The sequence below is a fragment of the Rhinopithecus roxellana genome, chromosome 2 (genome assembly GCF_007565055.1).
Source record: "Rhinopithecus roxellana isolate Shanxi Qingling chromosome 2, ASM756505v1, whole genome shotgun sequence".
Lineage (NCBI taxonomy): Eukaryota > Metazoa > Chordata > Mammalia > Primates > Cercopithecidae > Rhinopithecus > Rhinopithecus roxellana.
In genome coordinates this window covers 12,383,814-12,409,078 of record NC_044550.1, presented here as the reverse complement: position 1 = coordinate 12,409,078, position 25,265 = coordinate 12,383,814, and the positions used below count along the sequence as shown (strand labels likewise).

The 25,265-nt window shown below is 36.0% G+C and overlaps 1 protein-coding gene across 3 annotated transcripts in view; it reads left to right on the top strand.

The window, feature by feature from the left end:
• Positions 1–24,926, top strand: part of EMCN (endomucin) — a 120,673-nt gene extending 95,747 nt beyond the window's left edge. For all 3 annotated transcript variants that reach the window (XM_010381391.2, XM_030922491.1, XM_010381388.2), the window contains 4 exons: positions 3,308–3,332; positions 4,480–4,541; positions 10,096–10,169; positions 21,912–24,926. In XM_010381391.2, the coding sequence (XP_010379693.1) occupies positions 3,308–3,332; positions 4,480–4,541; positions 10,096–10,130 (122 nt within the window). In that variant the 3' untranslated portion in view covers positions 10,131–10,169; positions 21,912–24,926. The remainder of the gene's footprint in view (positions 1–3,307; positions 3,333–4,479; positions 4,542–10,095; positions 10,170–21,911) is intronic.
• Positions 24,927–25,265: the final 339 nt, after the last annotated feature.

The following is a 25,265-nucleotide window of genomic DNA, read 5'->3' as shown; positions in this document are numbered from 1 at the left end:
ATCCAGCCCACCTCTTACCTTTCATAACGCACCGAATCTTCAACTTACCCATTAGGACTCAACTCAAAACACAGATTTACTGTATCTTTTCATAACATACCACTTATTCAAGCAGAATGAATTCTACCTTTAATTGTAATACTACATATTTGGATTATATCATTTATCATACCATAGAATAGTTACTTATTTCTCCATGTGCCTACCTCTCTTGAAAATCAGGCAACCCCTCCAAGTCACAAATCACATATTGTTCACATTGCATGGTACCTAATATGTAGCAGGCACTTCCTATATGCTTATTGAGTTACATTTTTAAATATACAGTAAATAGAATTCTCCTTCCCCACTTTAATTCTAAATATGTCACTAAAAAACTCTACTTAAGTCTCATAAACTGTTAAAAGGTAAAAAGCAATTATTTTTAAAAGGAATATAAGCTGCATTATTCTTTGTTTATGTCATGGACAATGTGCCCCCCAGGACACTAATGAATGTTATCCCTAAGGCCACCTACTGACCGTGAATTGCATGGACAGTTGTAGTATGATTGTGACAGTACCAGGAGAAACTAGGAGACCAAAGCAGCAGAGTTCATTTTAGTTCTTGGTGAAAAGTAAAAACAAATCAATGCCTTTTTCTTTGGGAATCAGTGAATAAACTTCTTAAAGTCTGAAACATGTCTCCTTGCTCAGTTTTCAGAAGGGAAACAGCATTTTTGTAAGTCAGTTTAATTTCCCTAAGGTTCTGAACTACCTACCAATCCTATCTATTATCCTATCGGCTATCCAAATTGAAGCCTGTGAGTGTTGAGTATATAGGGTAGGTAAAAATTAATGTGCTATATTTATTTGTTAAAAAAAATGCTATACTAAAAATTAGTTTACATAGGAAGATTTAAGAATACAGTATTTGAAAAGTTGACATTTTCTATTAAAGAGGCTTCTGTGGATGTGTAAAATTCCAACCACTATGGATAGCTATTCTGAAGACATAAGTATTTTAAAATCAAGTTTGGCAATTGTACAAGTAGCCAAATCTTTTTGGTTATTGTTAACTTTGTTTCTGAGACAGAATTTACAGCACTGTTATCATTAAATTAGCACCATTAAATACCTGCAGTTAATCACTCTTCAAATATGTGGGAGAGACTTTATCTAGTTCGAGAAATTAGTAAACCCATTCTGCTCTGTGGAAGACAACATGAATCAGAGATTTCAATACAAAATTAAGCTTACCTGGACAAGGTTGACAGTGGACTGAGCTTTAACCAAATTAGAATGGTATAAATGCAGAAAATAGTCTGTTGGCTTGCATCTATCTGCTAATGAGAATATTGCTATAGTTTCCTAGAGAAAAATTATTAAAACAGGCATATAAAAATGTCAATACATTTTGCTGGAGAGAATGCGGAGAAAAGGGAAACCTCATACACTGTGGGTGGAAATGTAAATTAGTACAACCACCATGGAGAACAGCTTGGAGGTTCCTCAAAAAAAAACTAAAAATATAGCTACTATATGATCCGGCAATCCCACTGCCTCGTATATATGACTAACACAGGAAATCAGTAGATCAAAGAAATACCTGCATTCCCACATTTGTTGCAGCACTGTTCACAATAGCCAAGATTTGGAAGCAACCTAAGTGTCCATCAACAGATGAAGGGATAATGAAAATGTGGTGCTTATACACAGTAATGTCCATTCAGTCATGAAAAAGAATGAGATCCTGTCATTTGCAACAGCATGGATGGAACTGGAAGTAATTATGTTAAGTGAAATAAGTCAGGCACAGAAGAACAAACTTCCCATGTTTTTATTTCTGGAAGCTAAAAAATCAAAACAATTGAACTCATGGAGTAAGAGAGTAGAAGAATGGCTACCAGAAGCTGGGAAGGGTAGTGCAGGGGAAGTGGAGATGGTTAATGGGTACAAAAATATATGAACTATGGATAAAACCTAGTATTTGACAGCACAACGGGGCAACTATAGTCATTAATAAACTTAATGGTATACTTTGAAATAACTCAATGAATATAATTGGACTGTTTGTAACACAAAGGATACTTGAGGGGATGAATACACCACTGCCATGATGTGATTCCTATGCATTGCACGCCTATATCAAAATCTCTCTTATACCCCATGAATATCTGCACCTACTATGTACCCACAAAAATTATAAATTAAAAAAATCAACTCACTTTAAAACAGGGCTATTAGCATCACAGTTGATATTGTATTTGACACATAGGAATAAAAAAAAATGCTGTTAAATCCTTAGTGATGGAGCAAAGATGAGGTTAAGTCTAATTGGTCAGCAGCATATGGTGCCATGGGTTAAATCCTAGGGATTAAGAGTTATGATTGGATATCTTAACCAAGATGACAGAAATAGAAGCAGCCAAAATATAAGTGGAATTAAGGTCTTTTTAAAACAAGGATAGTCAAGGCCAGGAGAATTACATTCAAAGGGCATATTCAATGACAACATTTAGATTAAATATGAAAGGAAATCTAAGAAACAGAAGCTGAGTAGCAATGGAATAAAATCAGAGCAAAGGAGCACAACAAGGGAAACCTTATGCAATCACATTAAACAGTTCCTGATTGGCCATAGATTAATGCAAGATTTGATCACCAACATTCACTCCAGGGAGGCCATGTCCTTGTGCAGAATGAATCATTCTGAGTTCCCACTCTAAACCCCAGGTGTTTTCTACCAGACAGTTGTGAAGCAGCCTGGCAAAGAGTACAAAAGATTAGTTGCAGCTAGTAGCCTCTGTGACATTTTGCAGGGCTCTTTTGAGAGGCTGAATCAGTGGGTTTAAGATACAATTAGATATAGTATCTACATTGTAGCTCACCACAAACAGTGATTTGTGTCCCAGAAAAGAACAATGTATAAAGGAAAGTCAAAATTTCAATTCTCTGGCATAAAATCTTCAATGCTTTTAATAGAATTTTTTCAGAGATACTGTAATAAACAGACATTTTCTGTTGTCCATGGGATATGCAATAATGAACAGTAATTTCACATAGTGATATGAAACTACAAGATCAAGATTAGTCCAGAACTAAATGTAGTGGAGTTGACCTAATTAGGACTATCCCATGAATGCCAGGATAAATATTAACCATACCTGAAGAAATGGCTTGGCAAGGGGAAAATTAAAATATTTTAAAATGGCTTAGAAACATCTCTGTATAGAAAAGAGTGGGCGGCAGGTAAGCGGGTTACAGGGGCTCAGATTTTTGGCAGCCAACTTCTTTGCAACTCTAATAACAACTCCCTCTTCTTCTAGGCACACCAGAAAATGGAAATGATCAGTAAGTAAGCCCATATCATCTTCTGTTTAGATCCTACCATTTACATGTGAAAATTATTGTTAACTCTACTTATACTTTTTTGGATTATTTTCTAATGTGTAGAAGCACTACATATTGGCTTTGACTATTTGTCAGAACTCTCTCCATTTAACAGAGAAATTCCAAATATAAGATTATGTTTAATCTTAGAATGGTAAAATGGGAAATAAAAAGATGAAATGGAAAAAGTAGAAGAAGGAATATAATTATGAGGCAAAATATCATAGGAAAAATCCCTAGAGTTTTTGGATAGTTTTCCCAGTGACAATTTTTAATGTTTATCACAGGGAAAATTGTGCTTCTACCTTGAGCCATTTCTCAGTGCCTTTAAGGTAGATGGCTATTCGACTTTGACTTGATTAAAATAAAGCAGATTTTACCAATCCAAGCAACCATAACAACCAAGGTGCTGCAAAGAGACATGATGAATTGTTTTTCATGTCAAAACAAACCTTGTTTTCCTTGTTGACATGAGTTTGTGGTCTACCTTTATACAAGTGTTTTTATATTTCATAAGGTTGTAAACTTTAGAAATAATGCTACATTACTATTCATATGACTTAGAGACTCCCGAGATGTCCAAAGGAAATAGAGTTTGAAACTCTTTCGGATAGGTGAGAACTCTTGATTAAAATAGACAGTTCAGATACCGTACTACAGTATCTCAGGACTTCATGAAAAGGAATATCTCCAGAATTCAGCATAAGCCCAAAAGGTCTGTAAACATTTATATGTCTTCCTCTCCATAATTCAGAATTGGAGACATGTGTAATATGGACCTTGTGCCAAGTGCTTCACACAACTCATACTAATTTTTAATTTATCTGACAATCACCACTATAAGACAGTGGCAGGGATTTACTGGCTTGACTACAGAAAAAGTAAAAATTGCTAAAAAGTATATGTATATTTGTGCATGAAAAGACAAAGTTCTTGCCATGGAAAGATATATGTGTGTGTATATCATTTTTTGTTTAGATCCTACCATTTACATGTGAAAATTACATATGCATATGCATCTTCATTATTCTGTTTGTGTCACAGTACTTTCACAAACATACAATGCTGATTACTGTGGTGCTAATTTAATGTTTTCTGTTTCAAATAGACCTCAGTCTGATAAAGAGAGTGTGAAGCTTCTTACTGTTAAGACAATTTCTCATGAGTCTGGTAAGTTTCCAGACAGTTGATTAGATAAAAATTAGTTATTTTAGAATCTAACTGTAACCTTGGATTTTGTTCATGTGAAACATAAACAAAAAGCCTAACTTCTTTAGAAATAGCCAATTACTGTCAATAAATGTAAAATTCTCCCATGAAGGAAAGAAAAATCTTACCATTTTGATAAGATTATTGGACTATGTGGCCTTTAGAGGTTGCTTTCTATATATGTGTGGATATGTAGATGGCTGGAGGCATTTCCTGTTCTGCAGGAATGGCAGAAAGATCACAAATTTTGTTAACCAGTTTTTAAATTATTGCTGTTGTTTTGTTTCATCTTGGTACTGGTTATGTAGTCACATATGGTCAAGAGGGCAAAAAAACTTGTCATCAGTTAAAATGTAAATCATGTTTTATATCATTTATATAAATTCAATTGTGCCTCTCCATAAAGGTAAAATATAATATTCTATTGATGTAATGTGAATGTTTCCAGTTTCTTAGGTATATTCATTTGATTGGAATTGTAAAAGTCTTTCAAAATATAGGTATGATTTGTGTCAAGAACAATGAAAAAATGTGATGCTGGATAGCTTTTCAAAATTAAAATCATGGATTTTTCTTTGTTTTGAGTAGATCAGACATTTAAACTATTGATATCACAAAACAGATCAATTAAAAGCAATTATTAGTTTTATAAAATAATCTGGCGGGAGCTGTGGCTCCTGCCTGTAATGCCAGCACTTTGGGAGGCTGAGGCGGGCAGATCACCTGAGGTCAGGAGTTCGAGACCAGCCTGGCCAACATGGTGAAACTCTGTCACTACTAAAAAATACAAAAATTATCTGGGTATGGTGGTGCATGCCTGTAATCCCAGCTACCTGGGGGGCTGAGGCAGGAGAAATGCTGGAACCCAGCAGGCGGAAGCTACAGTGAGCCAAAATCCTGTCACACACTCCAGCCTGGGTGACAGAGGAGTGAGACTTCATAAAAATAAATAAATAAATAAAAATTTTAAAAAATGTGGGTCTAATTTAAATATCATGTTACATTAATACATTTACAATATCCAATTCCCCAATTGAATATTGGGGATAAGCTATATTATAAATATTTCTGGTGGCTCAAAATAATTTTGTAAAACAGAAGCTATAAATATTGTCCCAAATCAAGAGCAAGATATTAAAGGCTGAAAGTGGTCTCAATTTCATGTATAAATTCAATCTAGAACAAATGGCAAGAGGCAAACAGAAGAGTTGAAGAGCAAGGACAGCTGAAGCCTGTGCAGGAATGCTGAAACCCCTCACATGAGCCATCTTCCTTTAGGAGAGATCTCCTTTTTCCTTGCATCTCTTCCACTCTTTAATACACACATTTCCTTTATTCCCATACTATCCTTTGTCTCAGGAGGAACCATCTGAAGGGTGCAAAGGAGCAGAATTTACCCATAAAGTGGTTAGAAGCCACTCACAGTTTCCTCCTGGCTATTCACCAGCCTTTACTCAGCAGCCAGGCCTATTCTACCAGGTCAGGGAAAAGGGCAAAAAAAAAAAAAAAAAAAAAAAAAAAGTGGTCAAGCAGGCTAAATGTGAACCAGTCCTGAGTAAGCACATCAGAGACCATAAGCGTGGCTACAGGATTTATCAAGAAAAGTCCTCAGAATCTGCCTGTGGCTTGCAAGCAGGCATCACACATATTCCAAACACTCTGCAGTCATGTTGGCTCTCCAAGCGGTGAGTTAGGGTGCTAAACATACCTGGAAGTGCTCTGTGTAGAAGCTCCTGGCTCTCCTTGTGAGGAGGGCGCTGGGCTCCGGACTACCTGCAGTTTTCTACCACCCATTTCCACCGAAGAAATGGGACAACTGATACTAGAATCATGACTTCTAGCAGGGGGAAAACCTCAGAGAACCTTGTGTTTCTTGGTTGCAAATGTAACAGCACACTCTTCTTTAATGCCTGGGGAAAATTCTATGTAGGCTTTCTCCCACTCTCGTGGTGACTATAGCAGTAAGTGAAATAGACAGTCGCGGACTAGTTAAATCGACCCTTAGCCCACCTAATTTCCTTTTCTTCAAAGTCAGGTCACAGGTCTAAAAGGGAGATTTTTATCATGGAAATAGTAACATATATTCTTGAATACTTTTATTTCTGCCAACTTCAATTTAGAAATTATATTGCTTTTAGCAAAATAACCTCTCAAAGGGCAACCCAGATGACTACCATGGAAAATATTTGGTGATAGGGCAACACTGAAATTGGTGATTCAGTGTAGACTTCAGTAGTCCAGAATTTATTATCTAAAATACAATGCTATCCAAATGCTCCTTGTACTACCACAGTTTTTATTAAAGTCTATCATTAACAGAACTTGGTGTCTCCCCAAACACTAGCAAACAAATTTCTTCCCACTGCATTTCAAAATTTATTCAAATATGTTTTCTTTATAATACTATGCTCACTACACTCAAGAGAAGTTACATTACTAAAATTATTTTTACTTAAGTAACTTCTCTTACCTAATACTGATGTCTTTCCTAAAAAATAAGTAGAAAAAAAAAACTTAAATGACTAAGTTTGATGTAAGTTCACAAGCTTAGCTCAATTTTTCTACTGCTGCCTAGATAAAAATTTTTAGAAATTTTTAAAATACAGAAAAAAATTGATAGAACAAATATCTGACCACCAACTACTCAGAATTGATGACTGTTACAATTTACTTTCTTTGTTTCAAGACCTAAGAAATACAATGTTAATTAATGAGCATAGATGGGTAACACAATGAAATTTGAGCTTCAGGGGCTCATAAAAATTGTCTGAATCTGTCATTACTTCAGTGTAGAAACCCTGGACTTTTTACTATGGTACAGACCAATAAACAATGTTTCCAAGGAAACAGCCCTCTGCAGCAACCCACCTTTAGGAAAAATGCCAGTGGATGTCAAATCTTCTGGTTTTCTAGAAGCCTGAATGAGCCACAGTTAAAGTTCTGGTCATTTTCTCCTGGGAAGAGAGTTCTTTCACTCCAAATCCCTCTTTTTCAATTAGGTCATGGAGTAAGTAATGTGGTTGATGTTCATCCATCCATACTCCCTGCTTCCTTTAAATATATTCTTTGTTGAATAAGGTCTTCTGCTGAAGTTGTAACTCATACATGTTTAAATTTGGAACTCTCTTAAATGTAAAAGAGAAAGTTTGCTAGGGTCTAACAAGAAGATGCTTTCAGGAAAAAAATGAGCATCAAATGTTGCAGATCAAGGAGTCCTTTATAAGAACATATGAGCTACTCCTCAGCTTTAGTAAGGGATCTTGTCAGGTTAAAGATCACCATGATTGACTAAAAAATGTATGTGACATGTGTTTTAAATGTGATTCTTATATCATCTCAGAAAGCTAATACACATTATCTCACTTTTAATATGTCAGGCTGTACAAATTATAAAGAAAAAATTTGGAATTAGAAATATATGACTCTATGGAAGAAGAAAAACATTGTATCACTAAACTTAGCTTCAAAGCATCAGTTGACTTTGAACCATTTAGAGTAAGAAAAATCAGATCTGAATTTATTAGAATACTCCTCTGCTTAGAAGACTCTGATAAGTAATAACCTAAGATTAAGTTCAAACACCTTAACATGTCTGCAACACCTTCCATGATGTGCCTGCCTTCTCTAGCTCAGTTTTGAAAACACTTGATATGCAATAATAACGCATATTTCTCAGACTTCATTTATTCCCTTCCCTGTCCCCTGACTGTCTCTGTCTTTCTGAACCTCGCTTTCTTGAAGGAGGAGTCTCTTGCTCTTCTTTGTCATGTGCACTTCCCCCTCTAATGGCAATTACATATGATTAATATGTCATTAGCAAAATAACTAATTAGTATGCTATGGCAATTACTCATTAAGTGCATAGTCATCATTTTTTGCTTATTTTTACAAATAAAAGCTCATTAAAAACAAAAAATGAACCACAGAGTAAAAATGAACAAAACATTCACAGATTTATAAAGCCGTATGTAGAATCCTCTTCTGTCCTCAGCCCTTCAATATTTGTCTCATTCTCTGCATTTACACCAAATTTTCCTTGACTGTTTCAACTGCAAATGGTCTTTCCCTCATCTTAACATGTTGCTAATTTTGCAAATTAACATAGTTTACTGCATTATAATATTTTTTCATGGCTGAAACTACCATTTTAATATTTGACCAGATTATGAATAATGAAAAATAGAAAAAATAGAGAATTAAAGAGAATTTTAAACTACCCATGAAACAATCTTCATACAACCACTATTGGCATTTGATATATTTCCCTCTGGATGTTTTTTTTCCACTAGATATGTATGTGGGTTGTTTGATTTTACTATAAATATCATTATTCTTATTACTGATATCATATTGTTATTAAATTTTCCTCAAAATGTCTAGTCTGTCAATTAGACAGACCTTGAGGAAGAATATTAAGAATTGTAAAGATTTTCAGTGACTTGCTTTGCTTGACTTCTGGCAGATGCTAGGGGATGAATCAATATTTATTTTGTTTACTTCTCATTCTGGTACTTCATAGCCATGGGTTCTAAGCAGGTGCTGCATCTTTTGCAAAATGAACAATAGTTAGCAAAAGATTGCCTTGGAGCAGGGTCTGGGAATGCTGCAGCACTATACGCAACATTTCTCAGAGCATAGAACCAAAGGAGCTCTTGAAGAGGAGTCTTGAGTTTGTTCTCCTCAGAGGTCTCTGGCACTATTTGTTATTGCCATGTTGGTACAAGTAACAGGTGACATCCTCAGAGTCCCCAGAAGACAGATTTCCTAACAACTGGCAGATAAAAGCTGGAGCAAAATGATGAAATTTATTCTAAAAGCTGGAGATTTTGACCTATATTGCTTTTGAATTGTGTGAATGACGTAAATACTTGGTTCTACCTAAAGGACAGAAGTAATGCGAAATATGTTGGTAATGAATCCATTGTCATGTAAAAAATACTTGGAGCCTCTCAACTTGCCATCATCCTAGGTTAATATTTCTGTGTATATCGGGTGGTGGAATAGCACTAGGATTTTGAGTAATAGCACCTGCACTGCTCTGTATATCACCCAAGTGTTCATTTGGCCTATAAATTCATTTTTACAAAACCCTCACTGAATTATTTAAACAGAAGGACCCTAGAATGTCTTCCTGATAAAATGGCACTTTAAATACATGATATGGGCTTGCTTAGGCAGAGCCAGCTCATGTAACAAGGAAACATCAATACTCATTCCCCAGGGTTTCTCTGATGTTATCATCTCCCAACTCACATCTCCCACACCCACTGCCCCCTGACCTATCCCACCCAGGACTTCATATTGCTACTTTGGAGTGAAAACAGATGACGGTTGGGAAAAGCTCATGTATTTTGGTGACTAATTTCTAGACAATACCAAGAGGCAAACGGTGGCTCTAATGACATTCTTGCAGGAAAATTGAACTTTCCTTGAAAAATAGAAAAAAGCTAGGAAACTGTTTTCATCCTTACTCAGTCTCTGAGCCTATAGATCAAAACATATCTTCTGTTCTCAGGTGAGCACTCTGCCCAAGGAAAAACCAAGAACTGACAGCTTGAGGAATTCTCCCTACACCTAAGCAATAATTATGTAAGTTTCCCTATTTCATTCATGGAGACAATCATTAATATCTGTTTTGTTAGCCTGGTGCAGCTTAGATTGTTTTTAAAGAATTTCAAAAGCTGAAAAGTTAATGGTTTGTGTCAATGCAATGATCATTCATTGTTTATTTGTCTAAAAACAAACTCTAACAAAAATTGCCAAAAATTGCATGACCTGGTGGTTGTAGATGATTTGTCCAATTCTCTTGCCTATCTAAGGAATGATACAATTTGTTCTTTCTGCCTGTTGTTAATGTTTCCTTGTAAATTCAGTCTGCCTACCTAGGTCAGTAAGCACACACTAACTGTGGCACTTAGACAGGCTTCTGTTGCTAACAAACACTGGCAGGATCCAAATGACAGTGCTTGTAAATTTGCAGTTTATTGCAAGAAAATGATAAAGCATAGAAACTGTATTACAGTAAAGGTGTGTATCACAGCCACAGTCTGGTTCAGGGAAATGGGTTCAGAGAGGCTAGGTGAAGGGTCCAATTGCCCTCTCTCTATAAGGACCATACCAGAATACATTTTATCTCTGGGTCTAGAAACCATGGATGTGTGGAAAAAACACCTCCAAAAAGATGATCTAAAATTCAGTTTCAGCCAGGTTTCCTTTAACTCAGCTGGTCATGTAGACATAGTCTTGCTGTGTAACCAGCCAAGCAACAGAGCCCTCCAGATTGCTTGACAAAATCAGATACAAATGATCAATCTTACTACAATAATTGTGAATCAATAAAAAATGGAAATTTCTCAAAAGTATATTCCATGTCATGACCAGGAGTAAGCTCAAGGCAGGTACATTTCTTATATTAGTAAAGAGCCCAGGTCAATGTTAAACCTGCCTTGGAATTAACTCTCCCAGTTGGTATGGGATTGCCTTTTACTTTCCCGGAACCGAGTAAGGAAATGCTCTTCTGACTTTAACTTAATTGTTACAAGAAGTATCAATTAAGTGTTGTCACTTAGTTTTTGAGGTTTTATAAAACTTGCAGAAGAATTGACCCTTTGGCAACTAACAATAAAATATAAAATAAAATAAAATAAAATAAATACATCTCCAGAATTGGCCTGATCACAATGGTAGTCGCTCTAGGTAAAGTGTCCATGATGAGAAACATTGTATTCATGGCCTACATCTACTGCCTAACTACTAACCCTGTGCTGTTACAGACACTCAGAAATTTCTTGTAGAATAAATGGTACCTGCTGTGCTTGTCTGGCCAGTAGCAGAAGACAGAGACAGAGGAGTGCCATCCAAACACATGTATCAGTATCAGGATTTTGTCCCCCTCTAGCCAGTAATTAGGGATGGATTAGGAATCTTGGAATTTGTGCACTCTCAGCATGCGGCAGTGCCCTATGGAAAAGAGGCAAGACTGCCTCTCCCTGCCCTCCTGCTCTTCACCAGTCATGAGCCCCCAGCTTGGGCCTGCAATACAATCACCTTTTCCCAGCTGATTAGTCTAATAGGCAGTGGCTCTGAGTGGCATGCCAAGGTCTCTACCCCTGCTGCCACCAAGCTGGGGGGAGAGAAAAAATCCTAAGCTTGTCTCAGGCCTGCAGTGCACAGTCTGGGAGTGCTAAGCTGAGATCTATGACCAGCACTTGAGTGGGAGAGGATCACACACTCTCAGAGCACTGAGGGGGAGCATGGCTACAAATGTGAGGAAACACAGAGGGGCTGCATGGCTGGGTAAGAATCTATCTACCGGCCATTATGTTTAAGCACTATCTATTGAATTGCAAACCAAACTTTAACACCAAAAATACTTCGGTAATATAGTCCTCTATAAAACCAAGGACAAGAAATCAACTGCAAATAAAGACCCTGCACAAAGCCTCAGCCCTCTGAAAACATATAGGAATGAAACCGACTATACTCAAATTATGCTACAATTAAAGAAACATCACCCCACAGAGGTGAGAAAGAACCAGCTCAATAACTCCTGAAACTCTAAAAGCCAGATTGCCTCCTTACCTCCAAATGACTGAACTGGTTGCTCTGCAATGATTCTTAACTAGAAAAAAGATGGATGAAATTACAGAAATAGAATTCAGAATCTGGATGGCAATGAAGATCATTGAGAATCAGAAGACTGAAACCCATTCCAAGGAATCCAAGGAATTCAATAAAACCATACAAGGGATGAAAGATGAAATAGCCATTTTAAGAAAGAAAAAAATTAATCTGATAGAGCTGAAAAACTCACCACAAGAATTTCTTAACACATCAGAAGTATTAACAGCAGAATAGACCAAGTCAAGGAAAGAATCTCAGAACTCAAAGACTAGTTCTTCATATTAACATAGTCAGATAAAAATAAAGAAAACAGAATTTTCAAAAATGAACAAATCTCCAAGAAACATGAGATTACGTAAAAAGGAAAAACTTATGACTCATTGGCATCCCTGAAAGACAGGGAGAGAAAGCAAGCAGTTTAGAAAACATATTTGAGGATATTGTCCATGAAAATGTCCCCAACTTAGCTAGAGAGGTTGATATTCAAATTCAGGAAATTCAGAGAACGCCTGCAAGATACTATATAAGACAACCATCCCCAAGACACATAGTCATCAGATCTTCCAAGGTCAATGTGAAAAGAAAAATATTAAAGGTAGCTAGGGAGAATGGGCAGGTCACCTGCAGAGGGAACCCCATCAATGGCTAACCCTGGACCTTTCAGACAAAACTCTATAAGCTAGAAGAGACTGGGGGCCTATATTCAGCATCTTTAAAGAGAAGAAATTCCAACAAGGAATTTCATATTCAGCCAAACTAGACCACATGAGCAAAGCAGAAATAAAATCCTTTTCAGACAAGCAAATACTAAGGGAATTCATTACCACCAGACCTACTTTTCAAGAGGTTCATAGGGAGTGCTGAATATGGAAATGAAGGACCTTTACTGGCTACTACAAAAACACACTAAAGTACATACACCATTGACGTTATAAAGCAAAAACACAATCATGTCTACATAAAACCAGGTAACAATAGAATGACAGGTTAAAATCCACACATATTAATATTAACCTTGAATGTTAGTGGGCTAAACACTCCATTTAAAAGGCATAAAGTGGCAAATTGGATAAAGAAGTAAGACCCAAGTGTATGCTGTCTTTCAGAGACCCATCTCACATTCAAGGACACCTATAGTCTCAGAGTAAAGTGTTGGAGAAAGATTTATCAAGCAAATAGAAAACAAACAAACAAGAGTAGGGGTTGCTATTCTTATTTCAGACAAAACAGATTTTAAACCAAAAATGTTCAAAAAGGACAAAGAAAGGCAGTGATAAAGGGTTCAACTCAACAAAAAGACTTAACTATCTTAAATATATGCACCCAATACTAGAGCACCTAGATTTACAAAACGAAGTCTTTTAGTCTTACAAAGACACTTAGGTAACCACACAATAATAGTAGATTTCAACACTCCACTGATGATATTGGAGAGATCATCAAGACAGATTACTAACAAAGATGTTTGGGACCTACATTTGACAATTGACAAAATAGAACTAACATGCATCTACAGAAAAGTCCACTCAACAAAAGCAGAATATAAATCCTTTTCATCCATGCATGACACATACTCTAAAATTGACTACATGCTCAGTCAGAAACTAATTATCAATAATTTCAAAAAAGCCAAAATCGTGTCAACCACATTCTTAGACCACAGCACAATAAGAATAGAAATCAATACCAAGACGATTTTTAAAAACCCTGCAATTCAATGGAAATTAAACAATCTGGTCCTGAATGACTTTTGCATAAACAATGAAATTAAAGTAGAAATCAAGAAATTATTTAAAACTAGTGAAAACAAAGATACAACATACCAGAATCTCTGAGATACAGCTACAACAGTGCTAAGACGAAAGTTAATAGCACTAAATGCCTACATCAAACAATTAGAAAGATCTCAAATTGACAATCTAACATCACACCTAGAGGAACTAAACAAATAACAAACTAATCCCACAGCTAGCAAAAGAAAAATTACCAAAATCAGAGATGAATTGAGTGAAATGGAGATGATAAAAACTATGCAAAAGATCAACAAAACCAAAAATTTGCCTTTTGGAAGAATAATTAAGACTGATAGACTGCTAGCTAGACTAAAAAAGAGAAAAGATCCAAATAAACACTATCAGAAATGATAGTGGATATTACCACTGACCCCATAGAAATACAAAAAACAAACAAACAAAAAATCCAGAGACTATTACAAACATTTCTATGTACCCAAACCAGAAAACATAAAAGAAATAGGTAAGTTCCCGGAAAAACACAACCTCCCAAGATTGAACCAGTAATAAATTGAAAACCTGAACAGACCAATAACTCATTCCAAAATGGACTCAGTAATAAAAAAACCTACCAACCAGAAAAAGCCCTGGACAAGACAGATTTACAGCTGAATTCCACCAGGTGTATAAGGAAGAGCTAGTACCAATCCTACTGAAACAATTCCGAAAAATTGAGAATAAACTCCTCTCTAACTCTTTCTATGTAGCTAACGTCACACCAATACCATGAAACCTGCAGAAACACAATGAATAAAGCAAACTTCAGGCCAATATCTCTGATGAACATAGATAAAAGTTCTCAACAAAATATTAGTAAACTGAACACCAGAAGCATGTCATAAAGCTAATCCACCATGATCAAGAAAGCTTCATCCCTGAGATGCAAGGTTGATTCAACATACACAAATCAATAAGTGTAATTCATTACGTAAACAGAACTCAAAACACAAATTCCATGATCATCTTAATAAATGCAGACAGAAAAGGCTTGTGATAAAATTTAACATCTCTTCATGTTGAAAACCCTCAACAATCTAGGCATTGAAGAAACATACCTCAAAATGATAAGATCCATCTACGACAAACCCACAGCCAGCATCAGACTGAATGGGAAGAAGCATCTGGAAGCATTCCCAGGAAAACTGGAACAAGACATGGATGCCCACTTCACCACTCATATTCATATGGCACTGGGAGTCATAGCCAGAGCAGTCAGGCAAGAGAAGAAATAAAAGGCATTCAAATAGGAAGAGAAGAAGTCAAACTATCTGTCTTCATAGATTATAGGATTCTATACCTAGAAAACCCCATAGTCTTTTCCCAAGGGCTCCTAGCTCTGATAAACAACTTCAGCAAAGTTTTGGGATACAAAATCAATGTACAAAATTCAGTGGCATTTCTATACACCAACAATATCTAAGTTGAGAGACAAATCAAGAATGCAATCCGATTCACAGGAGCCACAAAAATAATAAAATACCTAGGAACACAGTTAACCAGGAAGGCAAAAGATCTCTATAATGAGAAGTACAAAACACGTCAAAAGAAATCAGAAATAACATGAACCAATGGAAACATATTCCATGCTCATGGATTGGAAGAATCAATATTGTTTAAAAAGGCCATACTCTTCAAAGCAATCTGCAGAATCAATGTTATTCTCTATCGAACTACCAATGACAATTTTCACAGAATTAGAAAAAAACCTATTCTGAAATACATTTGGATCCAAAAGAGAGCCCAAATAGCTAAAGCAATCCTAGGCAAAAAGAACAAAGCTGGAGGCATTACACTACCCAACTTCAAATGATACTACAAGGCTACAGTAACTAATACAGTATGATACTGGTACTGAAACAAACAGGTAGCTCAATGAAACGAGTTCGAAAACCCTGAAATAATGCCACACACATACAACTTCAAATGGCACTACAAGGTGACAGTAACTAGTACAGTATGACAAATGATACTACAAGGCTACAGTAACTAGTATAGTATGATACTGGTACAAAAACAGGCGCATAGATCAATGAAACAAGTCAGAGAACTTTGAAATAATGCCACACACAACTATCTCATTTTCAACAAAGCTGACAATAACAAGCAATGGGGAAAGGACTTTCTAGTCAATGAATAGTGCTGGGAAAACTGGCTAGCCATATGCAGAAGATTAAAACTGGATCCTTACCTTTTATCATATACAAAAATCAACTAAGATGGATTAAAGAGTTGAATGTAAAACAAAAACTATAAAATCTCTAGAAGAATACCTAGGAAATACCATTCTGGACATCAGTCTTCATGACGAAGACTCCAAAAGCAATAGAAACAAAAACAAAAACTAACCAGACCTAGCTAAACTAAAGAGCTTCTGCACAGCCTAAGAAACTATCAACAGAGTACACAGATGACTTAGAAAATGGGAGAAAATATTCATGAACTATGCATCCGATAAAGGTATAATATCCAGAATCTGTAAGGAATTTAAACAAATGAAAGAGTAAAAAACAACCCCATTAAAAAATGGGCAAAGGACATGAACGCACACCTCTCAAAAGAAGACATACACAGGGCCAACAAGCATATGCAAAAGTGCCTAATATCGCTAATCATTTGGGAAACGCAAATCAAAACCATAATGAGATGCCATCTCATATCAGTCAGAATGGCGACCATAAAAAGTCAAGAAATCACAGATGCTGGCCAAGTGGTAGAGAAAAGGGAATGCTTATACCCTGCTGGTGAGAATGTAAATTAGTTCAATCACTGTGGAAACAGCCTGCAGATTTCTCAAAGAACTTAAAACAGATCTACCTTTCAACCCAGCAGTCCCATTACTAGATATAGACCAAAGAAATACAAATTGTTTTACTGTCAAATCACATGCATATATATGTTCATCACAGAACTATCTACAATAAGAAAGACATGGAATGAACCTAGATGCCCATCAACCTAGAGGCCCATCAATGGTGGACTAGTTAAAGAAAAGGTGGTACGCATACACTATTGAATACTATGCAGCCACATAAGAGAACCGGATTGTTGCCTTTGCAACAACATGGATGAACCTGGAGTCCGTTATTCTAACTAAAGTTACCGAAGACAGAAAACCAAATACTGTATCTTCTCATTTCTAAGTAGGTGCCAAGCACTGAATGCACACAGGCACAAAGCAGGGAACAATGGACACCAGGACCTACTTAAAGGGGGAGGGTGGAATGAGAGTGAGTACTTTGAAACTACCTATTTGCTATTATGCTAATTACCTGGGTGACAAAATTTTCTGAACGCCAAATCCCTATGGCATGCAATTACCCATGTAACCAACCTCCAGATGTACCCCTTGAAACTAAAATAAAAGTTTTAAAGGAAAAAAAAGGAATCTAGAAGTTTGTCCATCCTATGCAATGGACACTTCCAGGTGCAAAGTTTGAGAAGCTGGGGATGAGATACGTTGTTCAGCCCTAGCTGATATATGGAAAGCTTCCTTCCATACTTGCTATGGTTGCTTTGCAACCCAGTGGCTAGTAAAGGGCTGTTTTCTAAATTACCAAAATGTTCAAATCTTAGTAACTAATTGATCACCTTGGAGAAAGCAAGTCTTCTGCAGTTGGGGGGGGTGGGGGAAAGAAAGAAAGAAAAAGTATATAGAAGGCAAGAAACAGTGTTGACTTTCAAACCAGCTTAATAAAAGTAATTTTTGTTCAACTCCCATTCCTTTCCATTTTTGTACTTTAAAAAAATATTCCGAGCCTCAGATTCCAAGGCTTTTGATTTGAAAAGCTAAATAACTTTTGTTACTCCTCTTTGTAATTTTGGAATTATATAATGATGTTCTGAAGAGTAAAGATCGGAAAGTAATGGGAAGAAACAAGTTTGACATCTGTCAATTCTATTGTCTGTCTCACTTTTCTCTTTAAGATATTTCTATCACTGTACTTTGAATTTAATAACCAAAGAGTAACTGCTGTCTAGGTTGTCAACTTGAAATTAGATATCAACTTGGAGATTCAGAATATATAGAAATGAATTCATCAAACCTAGAAGATTTCGAGAAAGAAGTTAAAAAGTCTTGAACTCTCATGTAACAGCAAACAGTATTACAGAAATAATCACCTATGTTAAAAATTTCCATCCCAAAACAATATTCTAGATATATTTAATGCTTGTTGCTTCATATATTGATAATCCATTTTGTTCGCAGTATTACGTTTAATGTGATTTGGCAGGGCAGACAGGAATTTTGAAACATTTATGAGCTATAAACCTTGCCTTCTGCAAAGCTTTACCTTGTGGGAGCGTGAAATCATATACAAGAGGGTGGCAGCAAACGTGTAGAAGCAGCTTAAATGTTTAATGCTATGGAATTTATAAAATAAATTATACTTTGCATAGTGACATTATATAATGAGTAAAAATAATTCTCAAAATAATTTGTAATAACATGAAAGCATGCCTAAGATATAAAATTAAAAGGGAAAAATAACAATTTTAGAATTGAACAGATAGCCATTTAACTATTCTATGACCAACTCTGCGCTGTTGTCAAGGAGGAATCTGCTGCTACCTGGTTGCTCCCTCACCAATAGGTCTCATCTTCCTTCTGTTCCAAGACACTTTGGAAGGCTGAAGAGTGAAGGGGGTTGCAGACCAGTGAAGAACTGCGGTGTTAGGAAGTCTAGTAGCTTGGATGAAAGTCCGTTCCCACAAACCCTCAGCAATGTGGATTGTTAGCTATTTCCATTTTTCTCCGAGATACAATTCCCTGGTACTTCTGTAATTTTCTAAATGGTGCCCTGATAATCTAAGAGTATCTTTGTGAACTTCCAGATGAGCTTAACGTGTTTTTCATTTATTTTTCTTTCATTTTAAAATGAAATAACACAAGCTAAAAGGAAAACATCATAAATAAAGGAGATTTACAATTGCTGCTCTGTATTCACGGAGGTGGAAGATTGATTTCAAAAGGCCTGGAGATACCAAAATCTGTGGTTGCTCAAGTCCCTGATGTAAATAAAACTGCATAGTGTTTGCATATAACCTATATAAATTCTCTCATGTAGTACTTTAAACTATCTCTAGATTACTTGTAATACCTAATACAATGTAAATGCTATATAAATAGTTGTTATACTATATTTTATTTGTATTATTTTTATTAATATATTAATAATTTTTACTGTTTTTGAATATTTTTAATTCAAGTTGGTTGAATCTGTGGACATAGAACCCACAGATATGGAAGGCCAACTGTATATTATGATCATATTCTATAACCCTGAATGAATTTCTTAATAGTACTCTACACTGTGTTCCACATCTATAAAACCATGGTCTTTTCTCCTATGGCCATTCTGATTGTTTATAAATTGTTGTCAGTAGTGTTAAAGAAACCTGTTATGAAATCTATTATAAAATAGCCATTAAAAGCAAAGACTGATATTGGTACAGATGTAAAGAACCATTAATGAAGCAAGATTTATTTTTTTGAGAGAGATTGTCGATGTGAAATGCATGGTGTTGCAACTAGAGTTTGTTCTTATTTAGGTTGCTGATCTTTGAGAAAATAATTGAAACAGTATCAATCATGAGCATTATCCTATTAACACAAATGCAGATGTTTACCAGTTGAACTATGCTACAAACTCTTGACTTCACTTGAAAATTCATCTATAGAGGAGTATGACTTAGTTGAACAAAAAGTGATTGAGACCTTACTCCTTGTCAAGTACTAGCCCAGATATAAAGAGGGCTTGTCATGGTTGCAGTTCTCAAGAAGCTTACAGAAGTGGAAAGAAACACAGATAAGAAAAATAATTGTAGCATAATATGGTAAATGATAGCACAGTGTTATGTAAAGACAGACATGATACCGTGAAGTTTGACAGCAAATTTCTTAGAGATGGTATTTGAGCTAAAACTTACAGAATGAGAAGAAAAAAAAAAAAAAACACGACAGTGGCCTAGGTAAAGAGAGGAAAGATTTTCCAGGCACAGGGAATAGCATGTACAAACAGGAAAAGAATTGTGAAACTGAATGGTATATGAAAGAAATTATAAAACTTTAAAAATTGTTATGGCAATCTGATACTGCTGCAACATTCATGTTATTGTACTTTTTAAAATGTCTGTCTGTAGCTGAATAGATATTGTTAGAAACCAGCATTGTTCTTCACTATAAACAGCTTGAGAAGCGTTGACCTCTGACTGGGAAATAAGGCTCAAGTAGTAGAGGGTACTAGATCACAGGAAGCCTTGTTTCCCAAGGTAAATCATGAAGGACTGCATGAGGCTAGAATGAAGTACTAACTTTCTTCATTCACTAATGACATCAAAAGTACTTTATCCACAAAGAAGGGAACAACAGACTCCAGGGCCTTCTTGAGGGTAGAGGGTGGGAGGAGGGTGAGGATTGAAAAAATACTATGCTTATTACATGGGTAAAGTAATCTGCACAAAAAACCCCACGACATGCAGTTTACCTATATAACAAACCTGTACATATACCCATGAACCTAAAATAAAAGTTTAAAGAAAAGAAGATAAAAATAAAAAAAGAGGTCATTTATCATTTTGAGGAACCCCTCACTTGACCTTGAATACAAAATATGCCTAAAAAACTAGTTCAATAATTAAAGAGAAGCCTTGTCTGCAATCATTCTTCAAATCATGGTGCTTAAGCTACACCATGCTCTGGCATGTGCTCAACCACCTATCAGCCACAAATGCTCTAGGAGGAAGTCACAGATATCCTGTTCTATAATCATTTCCTTATCCTAAGAATTGACATGGATACCTGTAGCTGCTACCTGCAGGCCATGGCAGCCAATGTCCAACGTTCCCCCATGTAAAGCAACAGTTCAGCCATCCCTATCAAAGGACTTGCCTTCACCAACCAAACCAGGAAAGAGTTGGTTACAGGTCTCCGCCACTAGTACCACTCCCCACACCCCACCACACACACCATATCATGCTCTCCCCAGACCCTAGCAAACCACCAGCACTGCCATCAGCAACACAACACCATCTAATCCCTGCCAGGTTGGGCCACTGCCCGTTTCCTACTTGGGACACAGAAGTCTCCATCTCTTGCTCTTTTATAGACCAATACTGAAAGTTGTTCCTACACTGCAGAGAAAAATGCAAAATACTAAACCAAAGGCTTGGCTATCTTTCCTATGAAGAAGTGGCAAATGGTATTCCTTCATTCTTTCTTCTGATGCCTATTCATTCTTCTCCCTGATGAGTAGACAGCAGCAAAGCTTTAAAGTTGCCCATAAATTTCTTAATTACTCACATTGTCACCCCAAGCAACAGATCTTGAACTGTACTGCATTAGTGACAGGGCACAGTTAAGGACTTCAATCAGAAGAGGAATATGAGATTTATGCTTGATATATACCAGTGTATGTTTAATGTGGAAGACTCATTCAAGAAGAGCAAGACCAGAAGCAGAGAAGTCAGAGGCTATTGCAATATTCCGCTGGAAAAAGACAAAGGCTTAAGCTAGGGAGCCGCAGTATGGAGGAAGATGAAGAGGCAGAATAGAATAGAGAAAAATGTCTGGAGGTTAAAAATTTCATGATGTGGTGATTGATTGGATGTGGCCAGTGGGGAATGAGGAAGAATAGGACTATAGACAATATCCACACTCCCATCCTGGGTGTCTGAATGCATCATGGAGGAAATACTGAAGATTGAGATTGTGGAGTGAGGTTTGGGAAAGAAAATAGTGCTTTTCTTTTCAGATATGTCAAGTCTGAAGTGCTTGAGAGACAGTCAAGTGATTCTACTAGGTGAAAAAAATGTAGCTAGTGACAACCATTTCTTACTAAGAGATGGACTCCCCCAGCATCTCTATTTCTTCTTTGCTTTCTTGGAATCTGAACTTTGTTGTTGTTGTTGCTCACAGGCTTAATCTTCAGCTTCCATGCTCCAAGGGGGGAAAAGGAGAAAGTCCTGCAGAATCAATCCCGACTTCCATACCTGCTGCTGGCCTGTACACCAGTCGTCGTTCCCAGTAAAGTGATGTCCAGCTGACATGCAATAATTTGACGGAATCAAAAAGAACCCCGGCGCTCTCCTGTCCTCTGACGTTTAAAAATTACATTATTCCATTTATAGGAGCGTTCCTAGGAAAAGGAATTTTAGGAGGGAAATTTGTGAGCAGTGAATCTGACAGCCCAGGAGGTGGACTCGCTGACAGGCACACCTTTCCTTAACGTTTAAAGTTTTCTGGGCCAAGAATTTTTATCCATGAAGACTTTCCTACTTTTCTCGGTGTTCTTATATTACCTACTGTTAGTATTTATTGTTTACCACTATGTTAATGCAGGGAAAATTTGCATGTGTATTATTAAATATTAGGTAGAAATCATACCATGCTACTTTGTACATACAAGTATTTTATTCCTGTTTTCGTGTTACTTTTAATAAATAATTACTGTACTCAGTACACTAAAAATACTATAACATGACTGTGAAAATGGCAATGTTATTGTCTTCCCATAATTATGAATATTTTTGGATGGCTTATTAGAATATATGAACTCACTAATGAAAAGCATCTGTAATAAGTGAGAAAGGGACATGGGGTTCACATATTACACTCTGTTAGGGAGACAGTAATTTATCAGTTCTTTGGTCTTTCTGTTTGTCATTCATACTACGTGATGAAGATGTAAGTGTAAGGGCATTTATAACACTATACTGCATTCATTAAGATAATAGGGTCATGATTTTTCATTAGCTCATTTGATTGATATTATCTCCATGCATTTTTTATATCTTTTAGAAATGTAATAATTTGTTCTAGCAACCATTGCTAAACCTCTAGTTTGTAGAAAATCAACACTTTATAAATACATAATTATGATATTATTTTTCATTGTATCACTGTTCTAAAAATGCCATATGATTATAACTGCCACTCCATCAGGAGCAAATTCTTCTGATAAAAGCTAACTGATCAACCTTGACCACTTTTTTGACATGTGAGATCAAAGTGTCAAGTTGGTTGAAGTGTTTTGGAACGCTTTGGAACTAATAGGCTGCCAGTGGCAGCTTTTTAAAGTATGATTATCTAAGTTGATTTTTCATGCTAAATTATCTTACTGATCTAAGGGGCAGTTTAGTGAAGATGGAATCTTGTATTTAAAATAGCCTTCTAAAATTTGTTTTGTTGTGATGTATTTTGACAACTTCCATCTTTAGGAGTTACATAATCACCTTGATTTTAGCTTCGTGATGTTTGGACTATTTATAATCAAGGACACCAAGCAAGCATAAGCATATCTATATTTCTGACTGGTGTCTCTTTGAGAAGGATGGGAAGTAGAAAAAAAAAAAAGAAAGAAAGGAAAGGAAGAGAGGAGAGAAGGCAGAGATCTCCACTATGTATGTTTTCACTTTAGAGCTGTTGTGCCCATGCTTAATTCTAATCTAGAAGTCTTTAAATGGTGAGACGGTGACTGGAGCATGCCAATCACAGAGCATTTGTCTTCAGAAAATAAAAAAAAATCTGAGTTTGAGACCAGCCTGGCCAACATGTTGAAACTCCATATCTACTAAAAATACAAAAATTACCCTGGTATGGTGGTGCATGCCTGTAGTCCCAGCTATTCGGGAGCCTGAGGCATGTGAATCGCTTGAACCCAGAAGACAGAGGTTGCAGTGAACTGAGATGGCACCTTTGCACTCCAGCCTGGGTGACACAGCATGACTCTGTCTCAAAACAAACAAACAAAAAACAAGAACAAAAAAAAGAAAAGAAAAGAAAGAAAAGTCCCAGCACCCCTAGATGATTTACTGAGCTATTCAGCAAAAGCCATGTTACATACAGCATATTGCAAGGAAATGAACTCTTCTGTAATTTAAATTATAAGTAATACGTCATTTTGGATCCTAGAGAAACCATTTTCTCTACATTTCATGAGCATTGTTAGAAAAGAGTTTACAAGAATCAGGAAGAGGGAAAAATTTTAATGGTCAGAAAAGAATAACATTTATTCTAGTTCAAGAAGTGCACACAAAGAATATGCATTAACCTAACAACTACAAGATTAAATCTTTCAAAAAGGTCAAAGGAGGATTGAGAAGTTTACAGAGATGTCCATGGCATTTTATATCAATCTCAAAGGTAAGGTCTGCATTTTTGTAAACCAACTTAAACTTCTGTTGAAATAGGATATTTTGTTTTCAAGCCAAAATTATCATTAATCAAATATGCTTTAATTATGCCTGGCTTACTATAAGTTTTTTATTCTGATATACAGTTCAAATATCATTGCAACAAAGAAGTGCCTGTATTTAGATCAAAGGTAGGACTTTCTATGTGTTTGTTTTGCATGATAATAGGAATATAATTTAAGTGTATCAATAGTCAAAACATAAACAAAAGCTAATTAACTGACACTGTTGTCACCTGAGACTAAGCGGATGTTGTTGGCTGACACACAGGCTCAGCCAGCAGAGAAAGAATTCTGAATTCCCCTTGCTGAACTGAACTATTCTATTGCATATGGTTGACAAATCTGTGTGCTATTTTTTTCTATCTACCATATTTAAATTTATGGATATCAACCAAGGACATAGTCAAACCTTCGATGATGAACATTCCTGATTTTTTGCCTTATTATTCTCTGTTGAGCTCTACTTGTGGTCATTCAAGATTTTATGAGGTTGAAAAGAAAAGTGAATATGACCTTTAAAAGTTGTATTTTGAGAGACTATAGTCTCACCACTATGAAACTGCCAATTATTGCCTAATGTTAAAGATATCCATCATTGTGATTAATTAAACCTATAATGAATATTTTTAATGGAGAATTTGTGATGGATTATCCCCTGATCTTTTCTTTAATATTTCTCTACACACACAGGACTTCTCATGTTCCACTAAATGAGTATACTCTGCCCCTACTTCTAGATAATTTGTCTTTTGGGCTTGAATATACTTGCTTTCTGTTCTAAAAACTTTTTAAAGAAAAAAAAAATTTTGATAAATAAGGGAAAATATTCATTTTGCCATCCATATTACATTCCTGAATTTGAAGTCAGAGTTTCTACCAAAATCAAGATCACCAAGAATAATTTTAAAGCTTCCAAGAACTGTTTAAAAGTGTTTTCAAGTCTGACCAAGAATTCTGACATTTAAAAATAAGTAGGAAGATATGACTATTTGAACTCATATTTTCCTTTAAAAAAAGAGAAATTCTAGCAGAGTGATCGTGGGCAATATAATTAGCTAGTTAATATCCCATCCAAC